This window comes from Tachyglossus aculeatus, chromosome 11 (assembly GCF_015852505.1).
Source record: "Tachyglossus aculeatus isolate mTacAcu1 chromosome 11, mTacAcu1.pri, whole genome shotgun sequence".
Taxonomy (NCBI): Eukaryota; Metazoa; Chordata; class Mammalia; order Monotremata; family Tachyglossidae; genus Tachyglossus; species Tachyglossus aculeatus.
In genome coordinates, this window is record NC_052076.1 from 2,436,197 (window position 1) to 2,456,947 (window position 20,751).

The 20,751-nt window shown below is 57.7% G+C and overlaps 1 protein-coding gene across 1 annotated transcript in view; it reads left to right on the plus strand.

Moving 5' to 3' along the window:
- DBNL (drebrin like) overlaps positions 1–19,917 on the plus strand; it is a 20,265-nt gene extending 348 nt beyond the window's left edge. The window contains exons 2-14 of the mRNA XM_038754701.1: positions 2,609–2,634; positions 9,548–9,601; positions 13,296–13,409; positions 14,941–15,015; positions 15,600–15,746; positions 16,251–16,328; positions 16,715–16,866; positions 17,429–17,471; positions 17,653–17,746; positions 18,570–18,668; positions 18,816–18,928; positions 19,116–19,221; positions 19,665–19,917. Coding sequence (XP_038610629.1) covers positions 14,998–15,015; positions 15,600–15,746; positions 16,251–16,328; positions 16,715–16,866; positions 17,429–17,471; positions 17,653–17,746; positions 18,570–18,668; positions 18,816–18,928; positions 19,116–19,221; positions 19,665–19,801 — 987 coding nt within the window. The 5' untranslated portion in view covers positions 2,609–2,634; positions 9,548–9,601; positions 13,296–13,409; positions 14,941–14,997 and the 3' untranslated portion in view covers positions 19,802–19,917. The remainder of the gene's footprint in view (positions 1–2,608; positions 2,635–9,547; positions 9,602–13,295; positions 13,410–14,940; positions 15,016–15,599; positions 15,747–16,250; positions 16,329–16,714; positions 16,867–17,428; positions 17,472–17,652; positions 17,747–18,569; positions 18,669–18,815; positions 18,929–19,115; positions 19,222–19,664) is intronic.
- The last annotated feature ends 834 nt before the right edge of the window (positions 19,918–20,751 follow it).

Consider the following 20,751-nt stretch of genomic DNA (forward strand, 5'->3'; position numbering starts at 1 on the left):
AAAATGTACAAACATATATACATATATACAGGTGCTGTGGGTGAAGGGAGGGAGGTAAGAGGTAAGATGGGGGGATGGAGAGGGGGACGAGGGGGAGAGGAAGGAAGGGGCTCAGTCTGGGAAGGCCCTCCCTGGAGGAGGTAACTTCTGGAGGGACTTGTGCCCTGATTCCAGTCGGAGGAGACCCCCCCCCCGCAGGCAGGAAAGAGTGAATATACGTGTGTGTCCCCTCACCGGACTTTTCTAGTTACACACACGTATCACTTGCCTGAATTCATACTCAACCAGTGACACTCTTCGAGTAGGAAGGCCCTGCTGCAGCAAGATTTCTATACACAGATACCTTAGTGACCGTTCTCAAAGAAGATGCTACTAGTGGTGCGAACCTTATGCGTGTGTCCCTCACCGGACTTTCTAGTTAAACAACGTATCCTTGTCCTGAATTTCATCACCAGTGACCTCTTTGAGTAGAAAGGCCCGCTGCAGCAAGACTTATCTATACACAGATACTTAGCTGCCCGTTCTCAAAGAAGATGCTATTAGTGGTGCGAACTTATTCTTGAAGGCCTCCTGCTTGAGGAACGAGCGGCCTCTCTCCCGATTGTTACGCACACAGGCCCCGTCTGCCTGCTCGTCACCCGTCTTCCCTGTGACCCGTGCCCCGTGTTCTGTTGAAACAGCATTTTCCCCTACACCAAAGGAGGGTAACGTGAGGGAGCTGGACCTCTTTCAGACTTTAGAGAAGCAGCGTGGCCCTAAGTGGTCTCTCAAATTCCCGGCTCTGCCACTTGTCAGATGGGTGACTTTGGGCAAGTCCACTTCACTTCTCCTGTGCCCTCAGTTCCTCATCTGTAAAATGGGGGCTTAAAGATTGTGAGCCCCATGTGGGACTAACCCTGATCGCCTTGTATCCCCGCAGCGCTTAGAATAGTGCTTTGCATTCATTCATTCCGTTCAATCGTATTTATTGAGTGCTTACTGTGTGCAGAGTACTGTATTAAGCGCTTGGGAAGTACAAGTTGGCAACATATAGAGACGGTCCCTACCACAACAGCGGCTCACAGTCTAGAAGGGGTGACAGACGACAGAAAGAAAAACATATTAACAAAATAAACATAAACTAGAATAAATATGGACAAATAAAATAGAGTAATAAATACGTACAAACATATACATATATACAGTTGCTGTGGGGAGGGGAAGGAGGTAAGGCAGGGGGATGGGTGAGGGGAGGAAGGGGAGAGGAAGGAGGAGGCTCAGTCTGGGAAGGCCTCCTGGCAGGAGGCTGAGCTCTCAGCAGGGCCCTTGTAAGGGAGGAAGAGAGCTAGCTTGGCGGATGTGCGGAGGGAGGGCATTAAATCATCTACTACTCCTACTGCTAGCATAATGGTCATAGGCCATTACCCAAGAAGGATACATTAATTTGTGGCCAAGGCCATGAAAATATACATCTGCAGAAAGCACCCCCACAAAAGAGACCGGCCTTTCTCCTGTCAGATAATAAATCACCAGCATCTTGGGGGTGATTGTGGATGAATAGCAAACATCAGCAAGGGACAAGCTGATGAGAAAAAAATACATGGGAGTATCGAGTCGTGAATCCACCTCCAGATCAGCACCCATCACATAGTAAGTGCTTAACAAATACCATTGTTATTGTTTAATATTATTCTATTTATTTTGTTTTGTTATATGTTTTGTTTTGTCGTCTGTCCCCCCCCTTCTAGACCGTGAGCACGATGTAGCGGTAAGGGACCGTCTTTCTATGTTGCCAACTCTGGACTTCCCAAGCGCTTAGTCCAGTGCTCTGGGACACAGTAAACGCTCAATAAATACGATTGTTATTGTTAATATATCATCTATTTATTTTATTTTGTTAATATGTTTTGTTTTGTTGTCTGTCCTCCCCCTTCTAGGCCGTGAGCCCGCTGTTGGGTAGGGACTGTCTCTCTCTATGTTGCCAACTTGGACCTTCCCAAGCATCTTAGTCCGGTGCTCTGCACCCCAGTAAGCGCTCAATAAAACGATTGTTATTGTTATATTATTCCTAATTTATTATTATTTTGTTAATATGTCTTTATTTTGTCGTCTGTGTCCCCCCTTCTAGACCGTGAGCCCGCTGTTGGGTAGGGACCGTCTACCCTATGTTGCCAACTTGGGCTTCCCAAGCGCTTAGTCCAGTGCTCTGCACACCAGTAAGCGCTCAATAATTGCGATTGAATGAGTGATTGAATGAATCAATGAATGATATCAATGAATGAATGAATAAATGACATGAACAAATGGCCTCGTCCATGATGCTGATTATTACTCTGAATAACCGGCGGTGGCGCGGCCGGCCGCGAGGGGCGCTGCCGCGGGGAAGGGGGGTGCTGGGCGCGCGCGCACGCGTGGGGGCGCGCGGGGTCTGGTCGTGTGCGCGCGCTGTGGGGTGCGCGCGCCGTGCGAGGGGGCCCGGAAGTGTGTGTTGTGTGTGTGTGTGTGTGTGTGTGTGTGTGTGTGTGTGTGTGTGTGTGGCCGGGCCGGGCCGAGCGGGCCGGGCACGCACGATGGCGGCCAACCTGAGCCGCAACGGGCGTCGGCTCTTCAGGAGGCCTACGGCCAAGTGGTGGCCGAGAAGTCGCCGACGGACTGGTGAGCGGACGACACCCGCTGAGGGGACCGGGGGGCGTTGCACGACGCTGCTTCCGGGACCCCCCAATAAACCCCCTCGCTTCCCTCACCCCCCCTCGCCCCTCAGCCCCCCTCACTCCCTCAATTCCCTCACCCCTTGGACCCTTTCACCCCCCGGACCCCCTCACTCCCTCACCCCCAGACCCCCTCACCCCTGCGCCCCCTCTCTCCCTCACCCCCTAAACCCCCGCACCCCCTCAACTCGTTCACCCCTTGGACCCCTTCACCCCCTCACCCCTAAAACCCCCCGCACCCACTCAACCCCCCTCACCCCCGCAACCCCTCACTCCCTCACCCCTGCACCCCTCCACCCCCCCCCTCACCCCCTGCACCCCCCCTCACTCCCTCACCCCTAAACCCCCACCCCCCCCCGCACCCCCCTCAACCCCCACACCCCCTGCACTCCCTCCACCCCTAAACCCCCACATCCCCTCAACCCCCTCACCCCCACAACCCCTTTCTCCCCCTCACCCCCGGACCCCCCTCACTCCCCTCACACCTAAACCCCCGCATCCCCAAAAACCCCCTCACCCCCGCACCCCCCTCACCTCCCCTCAGTCCGCACCCCTTCACCCCCGCTCCCCCTCCATTCCCTCACCACCAAACCCCTAAACTCCCTCACTCCCTCACCTCTGGACCCCCCTCACCCCCCCTGCACCCCCCTCAATCCCTCTACCCCTAAACCCTCACTCCCTCACCACCTGGACCCCCTCACCCCTAAACCCCCCCTCAGTCCCTCACCCCTAATCCCCACTCACCTCACCACCTCTAAACCCACGGACCCCTAAACCCCCTCACCCCCTCATTCCTTCACCCCTGCACCCCTTCACTCCCTCACCCCTCAAGCCCCTGCACCCCTAAACCCCCTCAGTCCCTCACCCCCGTCACCCCTTCATTCCCCTCACCCCCACACCTCCTCACCCCCCTCACTCCCGCACCCCCATGCCCCCTGCACCCCCACCCCGCCAAGCTCCAACATGCAGGAGGCCGCGGGCCCTGAGCAGGACAAAGCCGCTCCCAGGGCTGGGGGCGGAGGGTCGGGGACCCTCCATTTTCCAGGGAAGCCCCCGCCTCCCCCCACCCCGGGCCGCGAGAGGACCCTCCATTTGCAGGAAGGGGACGCACAATAATAGCAAACTCGCATTTAGAAGTGCTTACTATGCGCCAGGCGCTGTACCAAGCGCTGGGGTGGAGGCGATCAAACCAGGGTTGGGCCCAGGCCCTGTCCCACATGGGGCTCACAGAACTTCATCCCCCATTTTGCAGATGAGGGAACTGAGGTCCAGAGAAGTGAAGCGACTTGCCCCAAGGTCACCCAGCCAGACGAGGGTCGGAGCCGGGATGAGAATCCAAGGCCCCAGCAGAGAGGGGGGGCAGCCCGGAGACCCCGGCCAGGAACAGGGATGGAGGGTGGGGGGCTTTAGCAGGAACCGGGTCTGAGGTTTTGGGGGGGTCTGTCTCCCCTTCCCAATCAATCAATCAATCAATCGTATTTATTGAGCTCTTACTATGTGCAGAGCACTATACTAAGCGCTTGGGAAAGTACAAATTGGCCACACATAGAGACAGTCCCCCGTTACTCAGAGTTGACCCGGTCCTGCCCCAGGGGGGTGGGGAACCCTGAGAATCTGGGCCCTGCAGGAGCGCGTCCTCCTTCCCTCGTTACAGAGGTCAGTCGTATTTACTGAGCTCCTACTCTTTGCAGAGCACTGTTACTAAGCGCCTGGGAGAGTACGATATATAGCAATATAAAAGACATTCCCACTGCCCACCACAAGCTTACAGTTTAGAGGTCCAGCATCGCGCCCACCGCGGGCGCTGTCCGGTCCTGAGCCCAGACCGTCCAGGCTATGCAACTGCTAAAGGGTGCCCGCGCGGGCGCCGAAACCTAGGTGCTGTAGAAACTTCGAGTTTGCCCCCCGCCCTGCCCCATCCCCACTCGAAAGCCCCGCTCTCTAATATCCCTGGGTCTGGGCCTTCCAGCCCGGCCACTAGCCGGAGCCCCGGGCCACTAACAGGAGCAAGAGCAAAAGACCCCTCTTCTCCCCTCTCCCCCACACCCTTTTCTGCTTTCCGACCTGGGAACTCTGCTTTGCTAAGAGGCCTTGCTCCAGAATCTGAGGAGAGGGTCCAGGAGCCTCTTAGGATGGCAGGGATGGAGCGGGGAAGTCGGGCTTGTCGGTCTGACCCCCGGAGACGGGGCTTCCACGGACCCGGTTCATCCGTCAACTTCCTGGTTTCAGATAAGGTGCCTCGGTGTCACCAATTTTGGCCTAGGTGAGCAGAATAATTCTTGCCCTTCTCTGAGAATGGTGTGAGGAGTCTACCAGACCGCGTCCTACCCTGCTCTGAGGCCGATGTCTCCTTCAGGGAGATGGAGAGACATCTTTCTGCAGGCCTCCGTGCGGGTATTCCTGCCAGTAACACACATCCAGAGGATTCTCTCCCGGACCCTTAGGCCATCTTCCCGTTTGGGGATTTGGAAAAGCGAACCCGCTTGTGCCCATGAATTCACGTTGCACTCACAGGGGATGAACGATCAACCCAGTATCCCGCATGAGTTTTAGGCATCGCACTCAGTCCTTGGGAGGGTTGTGACGGTAGCAAGCATACGTTCCCGAGTTGAACTTGCGATATTTTGAACGTCTGGAAAATCAGGGTGTACATCCTAATCATTTATTATGCACCCAAGATGGAATCGTTGCCTTGGTAACGTGGATGCATTTAAGACGCAGAGCCAGCTTCCCTAGGTGTCTGAAGAAGGAAGCTCTTAGGCGTATCCAGCCCTTCTTATTGCTCTTTTCTCAGCTCTTCCCTGTTGTACTCCTCCCCAACCCTTAGCGCAGGGCCTAGCAGCCAATCAGCCACTGGAATTTATTGAGCATCTACTTTGTGCAGAGCACTGCAAAAATTAGTGGACAAGATTGCCTGCCCCCCAAGGAAAGTTACAGTCTTCTCAGTAGTTGCTCAGATGAATACCATCGATTGATTATGCCATTGGGGGTCTGGTAGTTACCCCAAAATGATTATGCTGGGCAGCGTTGACCACCTTTGGAGGTGGGGGGGGAATGGGTCTTGGCGGTTAGTTGGCTGAGGATGAAACCGGGGGAAGATTTTAGAGACACTTCAGGGTGGTCTGCTTTTGGGATCACTTCCTATACATCTATAGGGGCAGGGAATACGCTCACCGGGATCTGAGTTAAGTTCTGTAGTATCCTGGCCTAATCTGGAATCGAGGTTCTCCATGCGAAGGGCCCTGCACCCTTGCCATCCTGCAAACGCAGATTGTTTGCACCTCTTATCTCCCTTCGATCTATTGGCTGCCTTGCTTTGCAGTTTCCTTCTACCATTAACTCTCTACCAGGGCGAAGGCTCTTGAACACAAGACCCTTACAGAGGCGAGAGTCGTTCTTCCTACCTTCACCCTAAACTCGAAAAGCGGGCGACCCATGATCCTCGGGCTGATGGGGACTTGGAGAAATGATCTGGTCCATCCCCCCTTGCCTTCCATCAGGCCACAGACAGTTCTCTCTCCTGTTCAACTGTAGGAATTCTCCAGTGTGATTCGGGAAATGGAAAGCACGTAGGTTGGGGAGAGGAGGACCCGCGAGAACCAGCTTTACCCCCCAAACCTAGGAAAACGAGCTTTACCCCCAGTTCTCTGTGTGTCCTTGGGCAAGTCACTTACTTGCCCTGGGCCTAAGTTTCCTCATCTGTCCCTCCCTTCATCCTGGGGATGTTGAGAGGAGGAAAAGAGGAGATAATGTGAAAGTGCTTTGGAAAAATACGTACTAATTCAAGGTGCTGTATTATTATCATCATCGTCATTATTATTATTACCATTATCACCCCTCTTCCTCCAACAATTATTATGGGGCAGGTTGAAAGTCAGTGGGAAGAAACGAGTCCAGGCGAGTGACTTGAACATCCTGATGTCTGGGTCCCAGTGCCGGACCCTCCCTCCTGGACTGACTAGATCTCGACCAGCGCCGGAGGGTCTCTGAGGGGCAGCAGAGCGGACGTGGAAGGGTCTGGGCAGCCCATCCACGACCGGGGACCCAGTGGCCAGCTGGCACGGGGAGGGTAGAGAGGTGAGCCACGTCACCAGCTCTGGCTGGAAGCTGGAGGGGCCCCGTTGCCTGAGCCGAGTTGCCACTGGGCCTAAAGAGAGCTCGGTGGTGGGTTCTTCGTTCACCTCCCGGTAAAGAATGACCGCCGTCGGATGCTTCCGCTTAGTCTGTCGGTTAGTCTCCTGCCCATGTGCTCTGGCTGGCTTCTCTGTTTCTCTCAGCACCCCTCAGCCGCTGCCCTGCTGCCGGGCTCAATCAATCAATCAATCAATCGTATTTATTGAGCGCTTACTATGTGCAGAGCACTGTACTAAGCGCTTGGGAAGTACAAATTGGCAACATATAGAGACAGTCCCTACCCAACATTGGGCTCACAGTCTAAAAGGGGGAGACAGAGAACAAAACCAAACATACTAACAAAATAAAATAAATAGAATAGATATGTACAAGTAAAATAAATAAATAGAGTAATAAATATGTACAAACATATATACATATATACACATATACAGGCTCACCAGTTGGCCCCGAGGACCCGACTGTGTGGTTGGCCTTGGGCCTCAATGTTCCTCGAAGCGGAGAGGTCTGACTGGCGGGCCCCGGGCCGGTGATCCGCAGCCCAGCCTTCTAGCCTCTGGGCAGGGAAGAAAGCTTTCAGGGCTCCCAGAGTCCAAGGCCAGCCATAAATCCAGAAAAATAAGCATTTAGAACATTTCTTCGCACACAGTAAATACCCCTGACGAATTGATTGAATCCTCAGGCCGGGCCAGTAACAACCGCCAGAGGGGAACACTCCTTCGCCTGGGGAGGATTTGGGCCTGGCCGGGTTTTGCGATTGTTTCTTGCCATGGTGGGGAGAGACTTCTACGATTACATCTGGCTTGGGATCAGCACCTCTTGACCGAAGCCTCAGACACGCATTCACAAAGCTACTGAAAGAAGGCGGGAACTGGTGTCCCCAGTCACAGATGGGAAAACTGAGTTCCAGGACCAGGAATCTCCAGCCCATGACTTGAGCGTGACCGTGGGCCCGTTGGAGAGGTCACATAACCATCTATGGTCAGAACTGCCCGCCTGTCCCTTGGTCTAGGGGAGGGTTGGTTCTCTAGCCCCCACTGAGGTTTCTCTTCTCGCTCCTTGTCCAGCATTCCCACTGGCTGCAGTTTCCCCTTCCAGCCGATCCGCCGCAGCCGATGGAGCGTGGTTTCCCCATCCGGTCATTTGCAGCTCTCCCTTATCCGTGCTGACCATCAGTGGGGTCGGCTTAGGTTTGCTCCCCCTCTGGCCTTTCTCAAACACAGCTCTTGGATTCCATTGGTGGTGCTGTCTCTGTGGGCGCTCCGGCCTCCTCCCTCCCCTTCCCACTTTCCTCTGGACTTGTTTCTGGAAGGGGGGGGATCATGTTTCCTCGGGGCCCCCATCTCCAACCCTCCACTTGCCTCGGAGGGCTGGACGATACAACAGAGACCCTGGTTGGGGGTCTTTCTGCGGGGACCATGATGAGGAGGCAGAGTTGCCCTGCTGTCCAGGGAAACGTCGTCCCCGGACGTGGGACCCTGCTCCGGAACAGCTGGGGCCTTGGGATCCGGCTCCTGGAAGGCGAAGTTCCGCAAGCTCCATGTCACCGGGTAGTTTTTCCAAGGATCGGTTGCATTTATTCCAGACTGGAAGCTCCTTGTGGGCAGGGAACACGCTTACCGACGCTGTCATATTGTAGTCTCCCACACGCTTAGTACAGTGCCGTGCATACAGTAAGCAGTCAGTAAATACCATTGATTGATTTCTTTTTGCCTGTGCTTAGCGGTTCATCCTCTCCATTCATGGTGATGTCTGCTGGGGGTGCAGCACTGTGCTAAGCACTTGGGGAGAGCCCAACAGAAGTGAGGGGACACATTCCCCGTCTGCAGGGAGCTAGTAGGGGAGACAGATGGGCAGAAATCACTGACACACAACGGGAGCACGAGGCAATCAATCCGTGGTATTTACTGAGCGCTTATCGGGTGCAGAGCACTGAACTAAACGCTTGGGAGAGGACAACATGACAGAGCCGAAAGACACGATCCCTGCCCACGGGGAGCTGACAGGATAGAACCGAAAGTGGTGGAAATGCAGACAGGCCAGTTTTGTGGTTTTGGTCACCCCACCCAGCATTTCCTGAAGGTAAATCAAGGTGCGGATAGAAGGGGAAGGTCTGCCCCAGGCCTGGAGTTGAAGCTCAGGCAGGAGCTGCCTACCGTCAGGAGCTGGATCGACAGGTCGGGGCAGCACCGCCGAGTTTGGTTTGATCATTTCCCGTTCCTTCAGCTCTCGCTCTGCTCCAACCGGGAAAAGCCACGGTCCCTTTTTACCCTCCAGACCTACCCTGCAAGAAAGATGCGGCTGTCAAACTCAGCCCCCAACAATTACACAGAAGAGTTGCGCGAGAACATTTTTGCCATTCCCTACAATTACTAAATTGGGCTGATTCCCCTGCTGCACGCTTCCCCCGCCGCCCCACCACGAGTTTTTTGGGTTATTTTGGGGGTCGGGTGCATGTCAGCGGATCCTGAGGGCTCCAGTGGGTTTGGTATTCCCCATCCTGTGATTCTTTTCAGTCGGTAAACAGCTAAAATGATCTCCTTTCCCTGTTCTGGGACTCTCTTGGTCACTCGAGGAGGTTACTTGGGGCCTCGGGACATTACTGTATTGTTTCCAGTTCGACTCAGCGTTGGGTTTCTGGGCCCCCCAGAAACCGGAGCGGCCGGGGGGTCGCTGGGGTGCGGCTGGCTGTGTCACAGACTTTTCTGCCTGTTCTTTGTCGCAGGGGCTCTGTTTACCTACGAAGGCAACAGCAACGACATCCGGGTGGCCGGCACTGGGAGGTGAGTCCCGGGCGAGCCCTCCCGCTGGGCCGTGGTCCGGGGCTCCGTCCGATCCAAGCGGTGTGGCTGAGTGGGGAAGAGCGTGGGCGTTTGAAGCCAGAGGTCATGGGTTCGAATCCCCGGCTCTGCCAGTTGTCAGCTGTGTGACTTTGGGCAAGTCACTTAACTTCCCTGGGCCTCAGTTACCTCATCTGGAAAATGGGGATTAAGACTGTGAGCCCCCCATGGGATAACCTGATCACTTGGTAACCTCCCCAGCGCTTAGAACAGTGCTTTGCAAATAGTAAGTGCTTTTAGACTGTGAGCCCACTGTTGGGTAGGGACTGTCTCTATATGTTGTCAGTTTGTACTTCCCAAGCGCTTAGTACAGTGCTCTGCACCTAGTAAGCGCTCAATAAATACGATTGATGATGGTGATGATGATGATAATAAGTATTATTGTTATTCAAGCGCTTAGTACAGTGCTCTGCACATAGTAAGCGCTCAATAAATACGATTGATGATCCAACGCTTCCTTCGGGAGGTTCCAAAAGGGGATCGGGAGGTTCCTGGGTTGTGGCTGGACGCCCAGAGGTCGGCGCACCCCAGAATCAGAGCATCCATTGTTAAACGTGAAAGGCTGTGGGTGGTTGGAAGACAATCCTTCCCTGAGACCCAGGCCCTCACCCCAACCCCCCCCGCGCTGCAGAGGAGGGGAAGGAAGACAAGGAAAATGACCCCCGGCATCCCGGTCATCTCTTTACCCAGGGAAGCAGTGGCCTCTGGTAAACTTCTGGCCCTTCTCCAGCACCCCCCTCATCCGTTCCCTGTTTGGCATGGATAATCATAGAAATAATTAATGGTACTTGTTGAGCACTTACGGCGTGCTAAGCACTATTCTTAGTGTTTGGGTAAATGCAATACACCTTAATCAGGTTGGACACAGTCCTTGTCCCACATGGGGCTCACGCTCTTAATCCCCATTTTACAGATGAGGGAACTGAGGCACAGAGAAGTTAAGCGACTTGCCCAAGGTCGCCGGCAGATGTGGTGGAGCCAGGATTAGAGTCTAGGTCCTTCTGTCCTCCCAGGCCCCGGGCTCTATCCGCTAAGCTACGCTGCTACGATGACACTCCTCTCCGCGGGAAGTGTCCGTGGGGAGAATGCGATGGGGTAAGGCCAGCTGGCGAGCTGGGAAGGAAGCAGGAATGAGCAGGAAGCCCTGGTGGAAAGGAGAGCCGGGCTCCGGTCCCGGCTCTGACACTGGCTGTCTTTGTGACTTTTGGCAAGTCATTTAACCCGGCAGCTGGGTGGGTTGGTTCAGTGCCTTAGCATTTGGTAAGTGCCTGGCATCGTCATCAGTACTAAGCAGCCTCCGAGCACCCGTGTCAATGCCCGTGCGATCCAGACCCGGTCTCTGGAGTTGCTGTCGGGGGCGGGCAGCTCTGGGGTCCTTTTCACCCCCTCTCTTTGCTAGGAGTTGGGAGGTTGCCCGGGGGGGTGGGGATGGACTCACAGTCTCAGGGCCCACCGTGCCTCATCGCCCGTCTCTGGGATCTATCCCCAAAGCGGGCATCTCCCCAGATGAGCGGCTGGGCTCCTGCTGCCCAATAGTCTCCATTTGGAGAAGAAAATGTTCCGGTCTGTCCAGTTTGTTCTGAGTCCACCCTCTTCTCAAAGTCCAAAGACTCAATCAGTGGCGTTTATTGAGTGCTTCTTGTGGGCAGAGAACTTTAGGAAAAAGAATGATAGGACAGGAGAACGGGCCTGCTGAGGCCTGCCCCCCTGGATTTCCTTTTCTGCCCATTGGGGCACTTTTCCTCTGGCATTGTGGGGTACCGAGCTGAGGGACCCCCATCCCAGCAGGGCCGCGGGTGGGAATGGGCGTTTCCCCCCGGCTGGGACCTAGGTGACAGGATCCCCGGCTCCACCCTGCTTCCCAGCAGCCGGGCCCTGCCAGCTGGCAGTTCCCAAGCTATTCTAACCGCCACAGTGTCCTGGGGTTGGAGTGCAAGATGGGGCTTTCCCAGAGTTCTTGCTCATCCCAGGAAGGAAGGGCTGAAGAGCAGGAAGCAGGAATGAATCCAGTGTCCCAGGTGGAAGTGTAAGCAGCTTAGATCCGGGCTTTTCCCTGGTCATCATCATCGTCAATCGTATTTATTGAGCGCTTACTGTGTGCAGAGCAGTGTACTAAGCGCTTGGGAAGTCCAAGTTGGCAACATAGAGAGACAGTCCCTACCCAACAGTGGGCTCACGGTCTAAAAGGGGGAGACAGAGAACAAAACCAAACAGACTAACAAAATAAAATAAATAGAATAGATATGTACAAGTAAAATAAATAAATATATAAATAGAGTAATAAATATGTACAAACATATATACGTATATACAGGTAATATACATATTCCCTGGTGACTTTTGGGCGGTAGAGAGAGACCACCCGTGGGGCAGACTCACACGGCTTCACACGGAAGATTCTCACGGAATCTTCACACGGAATCTGAATTGGAATCTGAATCTTCACACGGAAGATTCAGCTTCACACGGAAGATTCTCATTGACCATTCGGGCTGGATTTGCACATGACCAGCGACTGGACAGTTCTGCCGGCAGGGATGTCAGATACCTCCCACTGTCAGAGAGCTCTGCTGACCTTGGTGCCCGCTCTGCTAGGACCCCGGCTTCACTCGTACCGGGTTCTTGACAAGATCTGACCGTTCCCAGTTGGGGTTGAAAAGGCCCCGGATGGCGACTCCCTGGCTTGTTGGCTCCTTAAAGCCCGTCCCCTCCCAGTCCTCATCCCTGCCCGCAAAGGAAAAGCTGATCACTTCTGGTGGTGATTGTCTCACCCTGGCCAGCCCCTCCCTCCACACCTCCCTTTTGGTCGTATGGTTAGAGGGCATGGACAGGAATAGACCCTGGTCTTTGCCCCACTCCCCCCCACGCACACCTTCTCTCACTCTTTCCACTTGACTTCTCCCTCCCCCACCCATTAGCCCTTCCTCCCTACGAATTGCATTGCGGGGAGGGGAGGGGATGCCCAGTTAGGGGAAAAGAAAAGGAGAAGTGTCGGGGTTGGAGCGGAAACCAGGTCTTTGCTCAGAGCAAGAACATAGTGTCCCTGGACCTGGGGGAGCACTGCGGGGCCTGGTTGCAGCTTGCCGGGCCTCCTGTACCCCCAAGGGGAATGACAGCAGGAGAAGTCGGGTCGGCAGAGACAGCCGTGGCGCAACTGCCCCTGGGTCTCGTAAAGGCCCTGTCCCGCTGTCACGTCCCCAGCGAGGTCTGAGTGTCTGGTCGCGGGCACCCCTCCTTTGCCGCCTGTCTGCCCAAGCAAGCGGGCACCTGAGAAGACTCTGGCCAACATGAAGGGGTGGGATTAGCTGCTGCGTTTCACCCCCACCGCACCTCCCACCTGGATCCCCGTCCCCCAGTAGCTCTTGCCATAGGCTGCCGGGGACGGGGCGCGCACGCGGAAGGGCATGTCGGGCCGAGAGGCTTGTCAGGGATCCGCATCCAGTATCTCTTCCCAGAGTCCCAGAGGCCAAAGGGGGAGAGCGAGGAGGTTGGGGATCGACAGCCTGAATGGGACTCGGGGTGCGTTCACTCCCAGGGGGGGCCAGCAGACCCCCCGGGCCTATCCGCTTCCCTCTCCCGGCCCCCTGTGGCCACGGGCCTGCCCCCTGACTGCCCTCTGATTCCCTTGTGCTGCAGATGGGGGCCTGGAAGAGATGGTGGAGGAGCTGAACAGCGGGAAGGTGATGTATGCTTTCTGCAGGGTGAAGGACCCAAACTCCGGTCTGCCCAAGTCGTCCTCGTCAACTGGGTGAGTGTGGGCGGGCGAGGTGCCGAGGGCCGGCGGGGATTGGGGATGGACCCCGGGGGAGGGGCCTCGGCCCAGCCGCCAGCCCGGAGGAGCCCCGGCGGCTCCGTGTGGGGCTTGGGACCGATCCCTTTTCTCCTCCAGGCCTCCTTTTGTCATCGCCAGACTGTCTCCTCCTCCTCTCCCAGGGCCGTGGAGAAGGGCTGTGGCTGTGGCCAGGGCCCTGGAGAGAGTCCTGGAGCAGAGCAGCAGATGAGGGAGGGGTATCAGAATTAACTGGGAGAGAGGCCCATGTCTCCGGGGAGTGGGCAGGAGGTAGGGGCTGGACAGGCTGACCTCAAGATCCCTTCCAGACGTGAGCCCCGTAACCTCACCTAATTGCTAATCAGTCAGTTGTATTGATTGTATTTTTTGAGCACTTACCGTGAGCAGAGCACTTTACAAACCACTTGGGAAAGAACAATGTAGCAGAGGTGGTAAAAAAAAAAATTCCCTGCCCACAGTGAGCCTATGATTTAGAGGTCTACAGTCTAGAGCTTCCAGCCAAAGGACATGACAGTATAGAGCAACTGGCAGCCAGCCCCTGGCTGGGTTAGAAAGATCATGAAGGCCCGTCTATTTCCCTGACCACCTCACAGGTATTTTGGTACCCTCCGGGCTACCTCACTCTCTGTTTCCCCATCTCTGGTGTGTTCTCCATCTTTCACTGACCTTCTCCTCTACTGCCAAGAGACACACTCCTATGTTCCATGTACAGCTTTCTGACCTCCCTGCCTAGTCAGTTTGGCCCCACCTTGGCACTAGAGTTGGATTCTGCATGCTTACCATGGACTGGGGACACAGGGGGGAAAGGGGTTGAGCCTCTCCTCCCTTCTTTCAGGGGAACACATTCATCAAGCTGTCATGTTCAGCGTGACAGTGCCCCAGGACAAAGCATCCTGGTAATCCCACCTCAAACATCTGGTGCCATCTGCCAGAGAATATTCATTCATTCATTCAGTCGTATTTATTGAGCGCTTACTGTGTGCGGAGCACTGTACTAAGCGCTTGGGAAGTACAAGTTGGCAACATATAGAGACGGTCCCTACCCAACAGCGGGCTCACAGTCTAGAAGGGGGAGACAGACAACATTAGAGGAAGAAGCGTTAGAGGAACTAGGTGTGAGGGTTGTAATAGGAAATCAGGGAGGTAAGGTAGGAGGTGGCAAGAAAATTGAGCGGGTTAGGGAGACTGTGAGGGACAGAGCAGGAGAGCTTGGGCTTTCTGTTCCAGTTGGATCCAAACTAAGGCCATTGCAGTCAAACTGCTGGGTTGGGGTGAGGGGAGGGAGAGCGGTTTCAACAGGAGAGCACCTTGGATTGCACCACGAAGAGAGTCACCGTCCATGACAGTGGGGAGATTCCCGGAGGGTTCAACACCCTCCCCAACTCTGGAGTTTGGACAGGGCTGGCCGCCGGGACTGCAGGAAAGCTGCTTGGGGGCAGGTTGTCATCAGGGAACAAGCCCCCCGCCAACCCGGGGTTGTGTGTTGCAGACCGGCGAAGGCGTGAATGACGTGCGGAAGGGAGCCTGTGCGAATCATGTCAGCACCATGGCCAACTTCCTCAAGGTGAGAGCAGCTCCTGAGTCTCCCCGAGCCGAGCCCGGGGCCTGAAGTCTCCCCAGACCTTGAAACCGGGTTCTAAGCAAATGAATGAGCAGAAGCGGTGTTGGGCTGAATTTGGGTAGCGGGGCACAGTGCCGCCTCTTCGGGCAGTCGGCACCGGGTGCCACGGCGCTGTGCTGGCCCGCGGAGGAATTGGCTGGGCGTCTTTCAGGCGATCGGCCAAGGCCCTGGGAGGCGGGCACCTTCTGAGGGTCCACTGGGCCCGCTGCTCTGCCCACAAGAAGCTTCCACTCTAGTGGGGCTGACAGGCAGGCCGATATTTAGAAAGAGCAGGAGCCGAAGGGAGATTAAGGATCAGGTAGGGAGTAGAAGAACTATGTCCAGGAGGAAAATCAGAGTAAATTAGAATAAGGAGGTGAATATCACATAATACGTGTAAGCGGTGGAGTTGGCGACTGGGTGGTAGAGTTAACCGAGGACATCTTCCCTGGAGGGAGATGGGGATTCTAGGGGGGCACGCTGTGAAGATGAGGGGAGCTGAGGCATTCCAGGCACCTGCCCCCCCAAGTGTTACCTCGTGCCCACAGGGTGCCCACGTGACCATCAACGCCCGGGCGGAGGAGGACGTGGAGCCGGACTCTATCATGCAGAAGGTCGCCAAGGCCTCGGGGGCCAATTTCAACTTCCACAAGGAGAGCAGCCGCTTCCAGGACTCGGGCCCACAGGTGCCAGTGGTGAGTGGCCGTGGACCCACGGGACATGGGGAGGAGGGAGGCCGGGGGGGCTGACCGTCCCTGGCTGGGGAGAACTCGGGCGGGCAGGACACGAGGGGAGCGGCTCCTGCAAGCTGCCGGCCACAGACCGCCTGTTTTCGGGCTTGGGCAATTAGGCTGCTGGCATCTGCTCACTGTCGGTGACTCTTGGTTGGCAAAAGTGTCCAGGAGGGATGTGGGCATCCAGGGACAGGGTACCCTCATCAGGCACCTTGATGACAGGGACAGCAGAAAGGCCTTAAGGGTTGTGGCCGGTGGGGACCGCCGGGTCCTGCTGGCCGTGGAGCTTTCTCGGGGGGCCTGACACCTCTTGAGCCGGAATACCTGCCCCGAGCAGACACCTCCGTCTCCCGGTGACTCGGGGCTGCAGAGACCCTCCCGGGCACCAGTTTGGCAGCCAACTTGTTTAGCGTGCCGGGGGCCCACCAGGACTCTGCTCTGAGCTGCCCCGCTCTCCCCTGGCAGGGTTCCGTGTACCAGAAGACCAACGCCGTGTCGGAAATCAAAGGGGTCGGCAAAGACAGCTTCTGGGCCAAGGCTGAGGTGAGGGGCTGCGACTGGGCCCGGGCCGGGGCCGCAGGAGGGCTTTTGGGTGAGCTGGCAAAGGGCCAAAAGTCAATTCCAGGCATTGACTGAGAAGGGATTTGAGGCCAAGCTGATCCGAAGAGTGATGGATAGGATGAGAAGAGCTGGGCGTTTCCTGGGCGCCCCCGTCCAGTCCGCCCACAGGAGCTCTGGCCAGTTGACCCAGCTGAGCCGTGTGCCAGAGATGGGCATGGCAGAGGTCAGCTCAGGGGTCCGCTGGGTGGTCTCCCGGCTACTGCGGGCCCCCGGGAAAACAGGTCGAGGGGGAGTCCGCAGAAGGACGGGGCCAGAGCAAGGGAGAGGAGCGGCCTCACTCCAGGTGGCGGGGCCTGCCGCCCTCACAGAAAGATGAGGAGAAGCGGCGGCTGGAGGAGAAGCAACGGCTGGAAGAAGAGCGGCGGCGGCTAGAGGAAGAGCGGCGGGAGCGGGAGCTGCAGGAAGCCGCCAACCGCGAGCGGCGCTTCCAGGAGCGGGCCAGCGAGATCGACAGCCGGAGGTGGGTCTGGGGTCCCTCCCCTATCCCTTGTACCTTGTCCCTGTTACTGTCCCTCTTTCTTCCGCTCCCTCTTCCTAATGGACTGGGTTTGGGCGAGGGAGGGCTCTGCTCTGTCTCCAGGTCATCATCGTCATCAATCGTATTTATTGAGCGCTTACTATGTGCAGAGCACTGTACTAAGCGCTTGGGAAGTACCAATTGGCAACATATAGAGACAGTCCCTGCCCAACAGTGGGCTCACAGTCTAAAAGGGGGAGGCAGAGAACAAAACCAAACCTACTAACAAAATAAAATAGAATAGAAATGTACAAGTAAAATAGAGTAATAAATATGTACAAACATATATACACATATACAGGTGCTGTGGGGAAGGGAAGGAGGTAAGATGGGGGGGATGGAGAGGGGGATGAGGGGGAGTGGAAGGAAGGGGCTCAGTGTGGGAAGGCCTCCTGGAGGAGGTGAGCTCTCAGCAGGGCCTTGAAGGGAGGAAGAGAGCTAGCTTGGCGGATGGGCAGAGGGATTGGGGGCATTCCAGGTCACTTGGCCCTTTTCCTCCCAACAGGAAATTCCAGCAGAGCCAGGAAATGGAGGTCAGAGAGCAACAGGTGAGGCTGTTGGGGGGGTTCTGGACCCAGGCGTGGCAAGGCCCTGACTGCTGCAGGCCGGCCCACCCTCCCCGGAAGAGGGCAAGATGTGGGGGCTCCTCACCGGACAGGAGGCTGGATGGAGGGCTTGGGTGTCCTCACCCCGACTGACCCAGACTCCTCCTTTGTCTCATGCTGTCAGGGTGAAGCTTCCCAGCAGCCAGCCAACCCTCGGGACATATTTAAGCAGAAGGAGCGGGCAGGGGCCCCCGCGGTGGTCACCAGCCCCCAACCAGGTGAGGGGGTTCGGGGACTGCCGGACTGAGGCCCAGGGCCAGAGAGGGATGGGGGCTGACTGTTTCCGACTTGCCGGCTAGGGGTGAGTAGGGTGGGCAGAGGGGAGAGCCTGCGTGCGGACGGAGGGTGAATACTGGAACAGCCCCACATGTGGAGGGAGAAGCAGGGCCGGAGCGGGCAGAGAAGACTCTTGGGGGACTCTGAATGTCCCGGGAAGCTCCAAGGCTGGCCCGAGGGTAATGGAAGGGATTTTCCCACCTCGACCCCAAGCAGAGAACCCAATGGGCCTCGGGGAGCTGGGCCCGGCTGCTGCCTCGGCCTCTTCTCCGGGACAGCGGCCCCGGGCGGGGAGGTGGGATTCAGGGGTCCGGTCTGCCAGCTGAAGCGCGGTTCCTCGGAGCCAGGCTGTGATGAGACGAGATCGGGCCCAGTCCCTGCCGCCCCTCCAGAGCCGCCCCTCCCCTGAAGCCTCAGAACCAACTCCAGCCGAACTGACACTTGGCCAGGAAACCGGTTCCCCAATTCCCTTGGCAGCCCCGCGCTCCCCCTCTCTCCCACCCCGAGGTCCGGTGCCGGTCCTAGCTCGAGGAGCCGACGGTTTGGGGAAATTTCTGAGCAGATGCTCGGGAGCCTGACGAAAAGGGACTTGAAATCCTTCTGCTGAACATGGCTGGAAGCATGCGTTGGGCTCTCCCTGAGAGACGCTTCCCCTTGCGCTCCGGATGCCCGGCCCTGGACGGAGGAGAGGTCCCAGAGGGCCAATCCGGTTCTCTTCTCACTTTGCAATCGGTGTGCCCCTCTCCCAATGGTCGCGTCTTCCAGGAAAACTGCGGAGTCCCTTCCTGCAGAAGCAGCCCCAACAGCCGGAGGTGCCCCCTGGCCGAGAGCCGAGTCCAGCCTCCTCTCCGGCACCGGGCCCAGGTGGGTGGCCTGATCGGCCCTGGGTAGGGAGTCTGCCCTTGGCGGGAGGGGGCTTAGTAGAGCCTCTCGCCGGCTCTTCTGCAGACCTGAAGCCGAGGGGGCCGGAGAGCGGCCCAGTCACGTCAGGGTCCTGTCTGTCCTCTCCAGTCCGTCAGGCCGAGCCGGCCCCCAGCCTCCCACCCTCAGCGGCACAGGAGGAAGAGGAAGCGGTGTACGAGGACCCCCCACAGGCGGAGAGTTTCTATGAGGAGCCCCCTCAGGTTGGCTTCTCGGGGGGCCGAGGGCACTGGCTGTGGGCACGGGAGCGTGTTGGGAAACGGGGACCTTAAGGAGGTCGCCGGGAAACGAGGGCAACTGGAGCTTACTCTTCCTCCCCTCTGCCCCGCAACTTGCCCCAGCCGGTGCCGCGGGGGAAGGAGCCGTCTCTCACTTCTCCTCCCCGATCAGGTGCAGCAGGAGGACGCCGGCTGCGACTACCCTGAGCACTACAAGCAGGAGCCCGAGCTGGCAGGGAAGGGGCTGTGCGCCCGCGCCCTCTATGACTACCAGGCGGGTAAGTCCCCCACCATCCCTGAGGGGCTGCCCCACGGGGGCCGGGGTGCAGCCGAGTGGTCCCTTGGGGTGAAATCTCCTTCCACGGGCAGCCTGGCCAGGGGAAGTCAGCGAGGGGAGAGTTCCTGGGAAGAGGGGAAGGTGGGCTTGTGCGGACGGCTATTGGGGTTCGCCAAGGAGCCGGTCCGGGGTTGTTCGGCCAAAGGAAGCCTGGACACCTGGTGGGAGCTGGGCCACAGAAAGCCCCCAGGAATGAGGAAAGGCCACCGGGCTGGAGTGAAGCAGAGTTGGGAGCAGAGTCAGAACTGGAGCCCGGAGCAGGGCCTGATGGTGGGAACCGGGCTAGTTGCCTCCGGCTGGGACCAGCGGTCCCCGCCACCCCAGCTAGGGACCTGGTTTAGCCTTGAGCCTGTAACCTCCCCCGCGCCTCTGCCTCCCCTCCAGCCGACGACACCGAGATCTCCTTTGACCCCGGCGACCTCATCACTGGCATCGAGGTGATCGACGAGGGCTGGTGGCGTGGCTATGGCCCGGACGGGCATTTTGGCATGTTCCCCGCCAACTACGTGGAGCTGATCTAGCCAGGACCACCCGTCGCCCGGTGGTACCCTGGGGCAGAGGCCGGGCCGGAGTCGGAATGCCATCCTCGGGGCTGGCGTTCTCGGGGGGCTTGGCCCCTATTCCAGGGACAGGTGTCCCGGCCCAGGGGACTTCAAGGCAAGACGGTTCAACGGCCGGAAAATTGCGTGTGTGTGTGTGCGGGTGGTGGGGTGTAGCCGTGTGTAGCCGTGTGCAGCTGTGTGCGAGGGCTGGGGGTGGGGTGAGTTAGGGATTGACCCACCTGGCAGCTGCCCGCTCCTAGGACCGGGGCTGCCAGTGCGGGTGGGGGGCGGTCCCCGATTCCCTCCTGCTGGGGGGGGGGTCCAGCTTCCCTCTCCCCAGCTGTAGCAATAACCCAGAGCCTCCCCGACACGCCCGCCTTCAGCTGTGCCTCGAGCCGAGACCCAAAGACCAGAGTCCCTTCTGCTCTGGTCTCTGGCCTCCCTCGGCGTAGTTCGAACCAAGCCAGCGGTCCCCGAGGCCTAATACGGGGGCCCTCCCCCGGCTCCGGCCCTAGAGCCGAGGCGGGTGTTCCTCTGACGGGTGGTGGGGGTGGCGGCTGTTATTCTCGGGCCCCGTGGGGGCTTTTATCTGAGTTCTTGACCAAAGACTGGATCACCGTGATCTGGGGCAAGAGCCTCTGTGGCTCAGCTCCCCCTTCCCCCTCTCCGCCCCAGTCTCCTGTGTGCACCGTGGACCCCGGGGTGGGCGTGAGCCAGCGAGGCCCGGCCTGGGGTGGCATGGAGAGCAGGTGCCAGACCCCCGGGGGCACCCGGCCCACCCTGCCACGCCCCTCCAACCGAGTCCCCCTCCCCCCGCCCCTGCTGTGTGAGCCTCTGCTGCTGTTTGCTCTTCCGCTCTTCCCTCCCCACTGCCGCAGCTGGTTGGGATCCGGCCTCCCGCTGCCCCTTCCTTTCTCTCTACCTCCAGC